The sequence below is a fragment of the Camelus bactrianus genome, chromosome 17, assembly GCF_048773025.1.
Source record: "Camelus bactrianus isolate YW-2024 breed Bactrian camel chromosome 17, ASM4877302v1, whole genome shotgun sequence".
Classification (NCBI taxonomy): Eukaryota; Metazoa; Chordata; class Mammalia; order Artiodactyla; family Camelidae; genus Camelus; species Camelus bactrianus.
Window position 1 is genome coordinate 31,693,132 of NC_133555.1, and position 12,446 is coordinate 31,705,577.

The 12,446-nt window shown below is 34.6% G+C and overlaps 1 protein-coding gene across 2 annotated transcripts in view; it reads left to right on the forward strand.

Moving 5' to 3' along the window:
• NEK4 (NIMA related kinase 4) overlaps positions 1-12,446 on the forward strand; it is a 39,173-nt gene that overhangs the window by 17,083 nt on the left and 9,644 nt on the right. For both annotated transcript variants that reach the window (XM_074344741.1, XM_074344740.1), the window contains exons 13-14: positions 1,192-1,397; positions 2,003-2,136. In XM_074344741.1, the coding sequence (XP_074200842.1) occupies positions 1,192-1,397; positions 2,003-2,136 (340 nt within the window). The remainder of the gene's footprint in view (positions 1-1,191; positions 1,398-2,002; positions 2,137-12,446) is intronic.

Below are 12,446 nucleotides of genomic sequence, written 5' to 3' on the forward strand. Positions count from 1 at the left end.
TTCTTACAGAATGTTTCCTTAGATCTGTGGGTTTATAGGTTTCATCAGATTTGGAAACAGTTTGGCCACTATTTCTTGAAAATTTTTTGGATTCCCTCCTGCTCTAAGGATTCTAATTACATGTGTATTAGATTGTTTAAAGTTGTCCCAGTTCACTGATGGTGTTCATTTTTTTTAGACATTTTTTCCCTCTGTTCCATTTTTCATAGATTCCATTGCTATATCTTTGAATTCACTAATCTTTTCTTCTGCAGTATCTAATTTGTTAATCCCATCTCATGTATTTAACACGTTATACTTACCACTTATAGTTCATCGTGGGTCTTACTTATCTTCATTGCCTCTCCTTAAAATGTTAATGCTTTCTCTACCTTGATCATATGGAATACATTTATAGTAACCATTTTAATGTCCTTATTTACTAATTCTCTCACTTGTGTCACTTCTGGATCTGTTTCTATTAACTGGTTTTTTTTCTCTTCGCAAATGTGTGCTATTTTCCTGTTTTGTATGTCTTTTTTTCTTTAATTAAAAAAATTTAACACCTTTATTGTGATATGATTCTTGTATGGTAAACTACACATATTTCAGGTGTATAATTTGATGAATTTTGATAGATGTATACACCAATGAAACCACCACCACAATCAAGATAGCTAACATTTCCATCACTCTGGTACTTTTGATTGGATGCCAGACATTGTCAATTTTACCCCATTAGGCTGATATTTTTATATTTCTTTAAGTATTCTTGAACTTTGTACTTGATGTAGTTAAATTACTTAGAAATAGTTGAGCACAATTTATACACAGAACCCAGGGCCTTTTCTTTCTGGCTCTCTCCAAGATCCCTCTCTAACTTTCCAGTGGCAGTGGTGGTCTCGAACTCTGTCCATTGGTTCTGCAGGCCAGAAAGACTGTGGGTTTTCTGTTGTACTTTAGCTGCCCTGAGGCTAAAAGGTATTGACTCCCCTCCAAAACCTACTTGCAAATTTTGTACATTCTCCATTGCTTTCACATAGTTGATTTTCATATTTTGTCCAGAGTTTATACTTATTTGTTGAAGGGTCTATCTGTAGGAGCTTACTTGCCTATTTGGAAGCAGAACTTCCTAGAGGTTGTTTTGTGTCTAATTTCTGTGAAAAATTCTCATGAAGCCAATTAAATAACAAGAGAATTTCTGTTTTCCAGAAAAGGTCATACAAATGAAATGAGTGACTTGGTACAGTTGATGACTCAGACCCTAAAGTTGGACTCTAAAGAAAGTTGTGAAGATCTCCTAGTACCGGATCCAGTGTCAGAATTTAAACTTCATCGGAAGTACCGGGATACGCTAATACTTCATGGAAAAGTTGCAGAAGAGGCAGAGGAGCTCCATTTTAAAGAGCTGTCTTCAGGTGGTCACTTTATTGTTTTATACCAAACTGGGGAGCATATGTTTATTGGGGAAATGTGTCAAATCAAGGAGTTAATGCTTATAATTTTGGGTTTTTTTTTTCTTATTTCATTTCCGTATCTCCATAAAAGATATATCTTATTTTATGTAGCAGTTGTGTTCCTGAAAAATTACATGAAAATTGATTTTTAAAAATAAATACAAATATACATGCTTGAATTTTTCAAGTGGATTTTCTTTAGACCATTGTAGGAGAGGAGGATAGCTCTGTGGTAGAGTGCATGCCTAGCACGCACAAGGTCCTAGGTTCAATTCCCAGAACCTCCATTAAAAATAAATAAATAAATAAATAAACCTAATCTCCCCCCCCCCAATAAATAAAATAAAAAACATATATTAGACAATTGTAGTTTTTAGGTTTAGGAGATAGTAGTGAGACATGAAGTTCATATATACATTTCAGTCATTAAAAATATGTGAAGTTATTAAACCAAACTCTTGTCAAAGTGAAAATCTTACCATGACAAAAATTTTTTTTAAACCATTGTGTTCTTGCTGCAGTAATGAAAGTATTTATTTTACCTTGTTGTTGTTATTGCTTTTTAGCTCTCATGCCAGATGCTGAAAAAATCAGAAGAATTGTTGAAGTCTTGAGAGCTGATGTAATTCGGGCCCTGGGGATTCAGCTCTTAGAGCAGGTCTATGATCTTTTGGAAGAAGAGGATGAATTGGAGAGAGAGGTGAGTGTCCCCATTAGCTGTGTCAGCTGTTTATGCTATGGAGTTTTTTTTAACAGCCTTTTGAAATATAATTAACATACCATACATTTTACCTATTTAAAGTGTACAATTTAGTGGTTTTTAGTATGTTCACAGCCATCACCACAATCAATGCTGGAACATTTAATTACCCCCAAAAGAAACCGTTTATTTACAGTCACTCCCCATTGTCCTCCAGTCCCTTCACCCCTAAGCAACCAATAATATTTCTGTCTCTATAGATTTGCTTCTTCGGGACATTTCATTTCATTTATTTATCTTTGTTTGTTTGGGGGGAGGTTTATATTTATTATTGTTATTTTTTATTTAACTGAGGTACTGAGGATCCAACCCATGACCTCATGCATGTTCAGCACGTGCTCTACCACTGGACTATACCCTCCCCCACTTCATTTCATTTAAATGGAGTTATATAAAACTATGTAGTTTTTTGTGATTGATTTATTTTATTTAGCATGTTTTCAAGATTTATCCATCTTGTAGCATGCATCATGTACTTCATTCCTTTATATGGCTGAATAATATTCCATTGTATGGCTATACCACATTTTGTTTATCTTTTCATTAGCTGATGGACAGTTAGGTTGTTTCCACTTTTTGTCTATTATGAATAATGTTGCTATGAACATTCATGTACAAGTTTTGGCGTGGACATATGTTTTCATTTTTCCTGGGTATCTTCTCAGGAATGGAAATTACTGAATCATATGAAAAGTCTATATTTAACATTTTGAAGAACTGCAAGACTGTTTTCCAAAGTGGTGGCACCATTTTGCATTCTCACCGGTAATGCATAGGGTTCTGATACCTCCACATCCTTGCCAACACTTGTTATTGTCATCATTTTGATTACAGTGATCCTAGTAAATGGGAACTGGTATCTCATTATTGTTTTTATTTGCTTTTCCCTAATGATTAATGATGTTGAGCATCTTTCATAGGCCTGTTGGCCACTTGTATATCTTTTTGGAGACATGCCTATTCTGAACTTTTACATATCTTAAAATTGTTATTTATCTTTTTATTCTATCTTTATATATTCTGGATACAAGTAATTCCTTTATCAGATACATGATTTGCAAATTTTTTTTCTATTCAGTGTTTTTTTTTTTTTAACTTTCTTGATGATATTCTTTGCAGCCCAAAAGATTTTAATTTTGTTGAAGTCTAATTTATCTATTTTGGGTTTTTTTGTCACTTGTGATTTTGGTGTCATATCTAAGAAGGTTTTTGCCTAACCTAAGGTCATGAAGACTTATTCCTATATTTTCTTCTAAGAGTTTTATCATTTAAGCTCAATTAGGTCTATAATCCATTTTGAGTTAATTTTTTGTATTGTGTAATTTCATTCTTTTGCATGTGGATATCCAGTTGTCCTAGCACAACTTGTTAAAAAGACTATTCTTTTCCTATTGAATTGTCTTGGCACCCTTGTTGAAAATCAGTTGACCATAATGCAATGGTTTATTTCTAAACTCAGTTATGTTCCATTGATTTATATGTCTATTCTTTTGTCTATACAACACTGTCTTGATTACTGTAGCTTTGTAGTAAGTTTTGAAATCAGGAAGTATGAGTTCTCCAACTTTGTTCTGTTTCAAAATTATTTTGGCTATCGGTTGCATTTCCTTGTGAAATTTAGGGATTTTGATAAAGACCCTATAGAATTTTGCTTTGACTAAACTATAGTTTAATTTACCTGACTTTTCTGCTTAAAGTTACGTGTATTTTTTGTGTCATCTAATAATCCATTGACAGATGCAAGGTCATGCAGATTTATCCCCATGCTTTCTTCTAAGAGATTGATAGTTTTAGTCCTTACATTTAGGTCTCTGATATATTTGGAGTTAATTTTTATATATGGAATGAAGTAAAGATCAATTTCATTCTTATATATGTGGCTCTCCTGTTATCTCACCACCATTTGCTGAAAAGACTATTCTATCACCTTGTCAAAAATTATTGGCCTTATATACATGGGTTTATTTTTGGATTCCCAATTCTATTCAGTTCATCTTTATTTCTGTCCTTGTGCCAATACTGCACTGTCTTGCTTACTGTTGCTTTGTAAGAGTAAGTTTTGAAATCAGTTGAGTTCTCTAGCTTTGTTCTCCTTTTTCAAGATTCTTTTGGCTGTTCTGGGTCCCTTGCAATTCTATATGAATTTTAGAATTTCCTTGTCAATTTCTACAAAGAAGCCAGCTGGGATTCTTATCAGGGATTGACCTGAATCTGCAGATCAGTTTGGGGAGCATTGCCATCTTAACAATATTGAGTCTTCTGATCCATGAACTTGGGATGATTTTCCATTTATTTAGATCTTAAATTTCTTTAAAACATGCTTTGAGTTTCTAGAGTATAAGTTTTATACGTCTTTTGTTAAACCTATTCCTAAGTATTTTGTTCTTTTTAATACTGTTGTAATTGGAATTTTCTTATATTCATTTTGGATTGTTCACTGAAAAAGCATAGAAATAAATTTGATTTTTAAAATACTGACCTTAAAAAAATATTGGCCTTGTAACCTTGCTGACCTTGTTTATTGGGTTTAATAATCCCCCACCTTTTTTTTTAGTAGATTTCTTGTAATTTGCTATATACATATAACCATGTCATCTGTGAATACAGTTAGTTTTACTTTCCAATCTGGATGCCTTTTACTTCTTTTTCTTGTCTAACTGCCCTGGCTAGAACCTCCAGTACAATGCTGAATAGAAGTGGTGAGAGTAAACATCCTTATCTTGTTTCTGATCTTAGAAAGCATTTGGTGTTTCACCATTAATTATAATGTTAACTCTGAGGTCTTAGATGCCCTTTATCAGGTTGAAGAAGGTCCCTTCTATTCCTGGTTTGCTGAGTGTTTTTAATGATGAAAAGGTGTTGGGTTTGTCAAATGCTTTCTATTTAGATGATCGTGTGGTTTTTGGTTTTTATTCTATTGATATGGGTGTGTTACATTAACTGGTTTTTGGATGTTAAATCATCTTGCATTCCCTCTTAGTCATGGTGTATACTGCTTCTCATATGTTGCTGGAGTCATTTCTAGTTCTTTGCTGAGCATTTCTGTGTCTGTGTTCACATGAGATATTGGTCTTTAGTTTTCTTTTCTTGTGATATCTTTATCTGTTTTTGTTATCAGGGTAATACTGACCTCATAGAATGAGTTGGAGAATGTTCATAAGGGATATTAGTCCATGCTTTTCTTTTATTGTAGTGTCCCTATCTGGCCCTAGCACCAGGGCAATGCTGGCCTCAAAAATAAGCCAGGAAGTAACCCCCTCCTTCTTAACTCTGAAGAGTTTGAGGAAGATCAGTTCCTGTCCAGATGTTTGGCAGAATTCACCAGCAAAGGTCCAGGGTCTTTACTTGTCAGGAGATTTAAATTACTGATCAGTCTCCTCGCTAGTTATGGATATATTCAGACTTTCTACTTCTTATGATTCAGTCTTGGTAGGTTTTATGTTTCTTGGAATTAGTCCATTTCATCAAAGTTGTGCAATTTGGTGGCATACAGTCATTCATAGTACTCTCCTAGAATCCTTTTTATTTCTATAGAGATGGTAGTAATGCCCCAAATCCATTTCAGAGGTTAGTAACGAGTCTTTTTTTTTCTCAGTATAGCTAAAGGTTTGTCAATTTTGTTAATCTTTCTGAAGAACCAACTTGTAGTTTTATTGATTTTTCTCTGTTTCTGTAAACTCTTATTTTGTTCATCTCAGCTATAATCTTCATTATTTCCTTCCTTCTAGTTTTGGGTTTTGTTTTTATTTATTTGTTTTGGGGGAGGTAATTAGGTTTGTTTACTTATTTTAGTTTTGGGTTTAATTTGTTCTTTTTCTACTTCTCTGGTTGATAAGTTAGTTTGTTGACTTGAGATCTTTTTTCTTTTTTAACATACGCAATTACAGCTATATATTACACCCTCAGCACTGCTCTTGCTGCATCTCATAAGTTTTGGTATATTGTTCTCATTTTCATTTGTCTTTCAATATTTTAAATTTCCCTTGTGATTTCTTCTTTGATGCATTGTGTTGTTTAATTTCCATAAATTTGTGAATTTGCTCGTTTCCTTGTGTTACTGGTTTCTAACTTCATCCTGCTATGGTCAGAGAAGATACGTTTTATGATATCTGCCTTTTTAATCTATTGAGACTTAATTTGTGGCCTAACATATATATGTCACTCCTGGAAAATGTCTCATGTGTACTTGAGAAGAATGTGTATCCTGCTGTTGTCAGGTAGAATGTTCTGTATATGTCTGTTAGATCTAGTTGGCTTTTGTGTTTTTCAAGTCCTCTGTTTTCTTACCTTCTGTCTAGTTGTCCTAGCTGTTATTGAGAGCATGTATTGAATGCTCCAACTGTTTATAGAACTGTCTATTTTTTCCTTCAGTTCTATCAGATTTTACATCATATATTGTAATGGTGGGTTATTAGGTACATAAATGTTTTTAATTATTATATCTTCCTGCTATATTGATCTTTTTGTTAATATATAATGTCCTTGTCTCTTGTAACCTATTTTGTCTTCAAGTCTGATTTGTCTGATATTAGTATAGTCACTCCTGCTCTCTTTTGGTTATTGTTTGCATGGGATATCTTTTTCAGTCCTTTCCCTTTCAATCTGTGTGTGTCTTTTGTAGACAACATTTAATTTTGTTATCCATTCTGCCAGTCTCTGTCTTTTGATTGGAGAGTTTAATTCATTTACACTTAAAGCAGTTAATGATAGGGAGGAACTTCTGTCATTTTGCTATTTGTTTTCTATATGCTTTCTAGCTTTTTTGTCCCTAATAGCCTACATTATTGTCTTATGTTTAGTTCCTTTTTTGTAGTCAAATGTTTTAATTCCTTTCTCATTTCCTTTAATGTATATTCAGTAACTATTTCTTCATTGTTACCATGGGGATTACATTTAACATCCTAGTTTTAATACTCCAGTCTGAATTTATACCACCTTAACTTCAGTAACATACAGAACTCTGCTGCTTTAGAGCTCTGTCTTCACCCCTTTCAGTTACTGATGTCACAAAATTACATCTTTGTATATTGTGAATCCACAAATATTAACTAGTAATTGGGATTTTTTTTTTAAATGCATTAGTCTCTTAAATTTTGTAGAAAGCAAAATATGGAGCTACAGACCAAAGTTGTTACATTAGTCCTAGACTAATAACTTTTTAAACTAATAATTTTTATAGTGTATTAGTCTCTTAAATCATGCAGAAAATAAAAAATAGAATTATAAACCATTGTTATAATACTATTAGCTTTGATAACTGCCTGTGTATTTACCTTTATTGAGATCTTTATTTCTTTATACAGCTTTAAGTTACTGTCTAGTATACTTTCATATCTACCTGCATGACTTCCTTTAGTATTTCTTGCAGGGCAGGTCTAGTGAACCTTCTTCATCATTTATTTGGGAATGTCTTAAGTTCTCCCTCCCCCCATTTCCAGTTTTATTGAGATATAATTGATGTGTAACATTGTGTTGGTTTAAGGTGTACAACATGATGATTTGATATATGTATATATTGTGAAATGATTACCACAGTAAGTTTAGTTAGCATCTGTCCCTGTCATAGATTTTTTTCTTGTGATGAGAACTTTTAAGATCCACTATTAGTAACTTCCAAATGTACAATAGAGTACAATTAACTTAGTCACCATGCTATGTATTATATCCCCCAAACTTTCTTATAACCAGAAGTTTGTACCTATTGATCACCTTTACCCATTTCCTTCATTCCTGCAACCCACCTCTGGCAACCACCAATCTGTTCTCTGTTTCTATGAGTTGGTTTTTTTTTTGTTTGTTTGTTTTTTTAAGATTTTGGTGGGGTTTTTTAGGGGGGAGTAAGGAAGAGGGGGTAATTAGGTTTACTTATTTATTTTTTAATGGAGGCACTGGGGATTGAACTCAGGACTTCATCCATGCTAAGCATGCACTCTACCACTGAGCTACCCCTCTCCCTGAGCTACACCCTCCCCCTGAGCTACACCCTCCACCAGTTTTGTTTTTAGATTTTGTATGTAAGTGAGCTCATACAATGTTTGGTTTTCTCTCTCTTGATTTATTTCCAATAGCATAATGCCTTGTAGGTCCATCCATGTTGTTGTAGATGGCCAAATCTTTTTTCTTTCACTTTTGAAGGACATTTTTGCCAGATAGAGGATTCTTGGTGGACAGTTTTTTTTTTGTTTTTTTTTTTTCACTTTGAAAATACCATCCCACTACCTTCTGGCCTCCAATGTTTCTGATGAGAAATCTACTAATTATCTTATTGGAGAATCTCTTGTATATGATGAGTTGCTCCTTTCTTGCTGCTTTCAGGATTCTCTTTGTCTTTGGCATTTGACAGTTTGATTATAATGTGTCTGGGTGTGAACTGTTTGTGTTCATCCTACTTGGAGTTTGTTGAGTTTCTTGGATGTTTATATTCAAGTCTTTCATCAAATTTGGGAACTTTTGGGCTACTAGTTCTTCAAATAATCTCTCTTTCTTTTTTTCTCTTCTTCTGGCACTCACACAATACCTATATTGGTTCTGTCAAATCCCCTAGAAGTTCTTTCAGCTGGAAGGTATGGTGTTTATAACATTGTTAATGAGAGTTTGAACAGTGGTTGCCTGCCTCTGTCTGCCCCTCTGTGATGAGAAGCAGCAGTCAGCTATTAGTACGCAGATAGGTCCCCAGTTCTTGGAGGACACGATTCTTATTGCTTACCCTGGCTCCTGTGAGCTATGTACGGGCTGCTTCAGGAACATTGCACAGCTGCTTGTATCCAGGTGAGGGGTACTAAGAGCTGAAATTAACTTAAATTAACCACAATTTACCATTCAAGCCTTACCCTGGATATTTGAAGCCTTTAATAGACTTCAGAGTTCCAAAGTAATTACATCAGGCAGATTCTGCCAGTACAGTTTTTGTCCATGTGAGGAGACAGATTTCTGGTGCTTCTTCCTTCACCATCTTCTGTACATATTGTATTATACAGTTGCTTTTAAAATCAGTTCCAAGAAGAAAAGGAAAATCAATTTACATTTATATTGTTTTTTTATTTACATAATTACTTTCATCAGTGCTTTTTGTGTTTTCATGTAAATTGGAATTATTGCCTGGGGTCTCTTGCTTTCAGCCTGATGAACTTCTTTAGTAGTTCTTATAAGGCAAGTCTGCTAGCCACAAATTCTGTTTTTGTTATCTGGGAATATCTTTATTTTGCCTTCATTTCTGAAAGATAACCTTACTGGATATGGGATTCTTGGTTGACAATTTGTTTTTGGAGCACTCTGCATATGTTACCCCACTGCTTCTGACTTCCATTGTTTATGATGTCAGCTGTTAATATTATTGGGGTTCTCTTGTAAGTAATGAGTAATTTTTCTCTTGCTGCTTCAAGATTTTCTTCTTATTTTTGGCTTTCAGCACTTTTACTTCATTGTTACTGTTGTTGGAATATTGCTTTTATTATTTTTTTTAACTTATTTTTTCTTATTGAGGTAACATTGGTTTATAACATTATGTAAGTTTCATGTATACAACCTTGTATTTTAACTTCTGTATACATTACAGCATCAGGACTTTTACTTTAATGTGTCTGTGTGTGGCTCTCTGAGCTGATCCTGCTTGGGATTCATTGAGATTCCTGGATGTGTAGATTGTTTTTCAAAAAACTTGGGAAATTTGCAGCCATTACTTCTTTAAATATTTTTCTGCTCCTTTTTCTCTGTCCTCTCCTTCTGTACTCCCATTACACGTGGTATGTTTAATGGTGTCACATTTCTCTGAGCCTCTGTTCATCTTCTTCATTTTCTTTCCTCAACTCCAGAATTACCATTTGGTTTTTTTTTTTTTTTTGTATATATATATATTTTTTTTTTAACTTTTTTTTTTCAGTTATAGCCATATATATGTATTTTTAATTGAAGTATAGTCAATTTACAACGTGTCAATTTCTGGTGTACAGCATAATGCTTCAGTCATACATGAACATACATATATTTGTTTTCATATTATTTTTTACTGTAAGTTACTACAAGATATTAAATATAGTTCCCTATGCTATACAGTATGAATTTGTTGTTTATTTTATGTATGTTAGTATCTGCAGTATCTGCGAATCTTGAACTCCCAATTTATCCCTTCACATCCCCTTCCCCTCCTGGTAACCATAAATTTGTTTTCTATGTCTTTGAGTCTGTTCCCATTTGGCTCTTTTTATACCTTCTTTCTCTTTATCAGTATTCTCTATTTGATGTGACATTGTCATCATAACTTTCTTTACTTCTATAATCATGGTTTCTTTTAGTTCTGTGAACACGTTTTTAATGGGTACTTTGATGTCTTTGTTAAATCCAACATCCTGTTGCTCTTGCCTGCTTTTTTTCCAGTGCATGTGTCATACTATTCTGTTTCTTTGCATATCTCGTAACTTTTTATTGGAAACCGGACATTTTAGATAGTAAGTTGTAGCTCTGATTCTAGCCTCCAGTGATGGGGGATTGTTATTGTTATCTGCTTGTTTGTTTAGTGATTGTCTGAATTATTTTAGTAAAGTCTATGTTACCCCTCACCCCAGCCCTCACAACGTAAAGCCTCTGACGTTGCCCCTCAGTGGGTGCAGCCTTGGGTCTGTCCACAGCTACCTTGGAATGACAGTGGGTTTGGCAGAGCTCTCTTGATGTTCCCTTCCTCAGACCTCACTCAGATGTTAAGTTTTAGTTGTCAGCTGATTGCTTTTATTGTTTTCAACAATGCCCTGGGGCACACATTGCTCTACCAACCAATCCAATCAAATTTGGGCTCCTTTGCAGGGGTAGTTCCCAAGGTCAGCATTTGTGATTTGTTCTGAACCTAGGGGGCCTCTCCAGCTGCTTGGTTCTTTCCATTTGGCCTACAGTTTAGCTCATATATGCAGTGAATCTACAAACCTCCTTCCAAAGAGCTTTCACCAGTACCTCCAGTGTTTGAGAGCACCCTTAGGCTTGAATTTCTCCACTCTCTGTTCCAAATGAAGTCAGTTCATTGAGAACTTGGTGCTATTTTACATGTTGCTTCTACCCTCAGGCAAAATCTTGATGCACAGCTTTGGAGCTGGAGTGGGAACAATAGCATGCTTGTCTCTGAGTGATACTCCCACCTTGGAAACTCAGAGAGCGTGACAGGCAGTAGTATTTGGTCTTCTTGGCATTGTTTCACCCAGCATGGAAATTTTGCCTTATGGTCTGGGGCAAAGGTGTTTGGGGCCCCAATATTTTCAGTGGCCCTATACCCAAGATAGAGCCTCCATCCTGAGTCTGAGCTGGACGTAAGAAAGAAGCTCCCACTTCTTGGCTGCACTCTCCCAAAACTTATTGTTAAAACAGGTATTGGGGGCAGGATGAGATATGCTGATACCCTGCCCCTCCCAGGAAGATAGCCTTCCAGCTAAGAGTTAGCAGGAACGGTTCTTGACTTCATCAGTGTGGTGATGTTTTTGTCTCACTGAGCTGGGAGTGGGAAGGGAGATATTTAATCTTAATTCAAATCACTTACTCTCACTGTTCTTAGTAGTTTTACTGTTTTTACTGAGTTTTAGTAGATTTTCTTAAAAAAAAAAAAAAGGGTCCCTGTTTGCCCTATACCCTTTGGACCATTTCCAGAGATGTTAAATGGTTGGTTTTTAAAATAATTTTCACCAGTTTCACTGAAGAAGGGTCTGCAGAGCTCCTCATACTGTCATGCTGGGTATGGAACCAATTAGGATTACGTTTTAGAGTTAGTTATGTCTCTTTTAATCTGCAATAGTTACTCTTTGTTTTTCATGACCTTGATATTTTTGAAGAGTATATATAGGTCATGTGTTTAATAAAATGCCCTCGGTTTGGACTTGTCTGATGTTTCCTCATGAATAGATCCAGATTATGCATTTTTGGCAGGAATACCAAAGACGTGATGTTCTGTCCTTCTGAATGTATTGTCTCAGGAAGTATATGACATTTGTTGAACACATTATTAAGTGTTATTTTAATTTCAGGCATTCTTTCCACAGATATACTTTGAATGTCACATAGTACTTTTTTTGGATTACTAGTCAGGTTGAATTTTATGTATGTTAACTGATCATTTGTATTATTTTGTAAATGCCTATGTTGAGTTATCTATGGGACTGATTTTGTTTTTATCAATTCTAATATTCTAATAATGTGTTTTATTGATTCTGAGTGCTCTCTCTGTATATATATGGTATTAATTCTTGGCATGTATGTTATATTTTCCTTAGTTTATT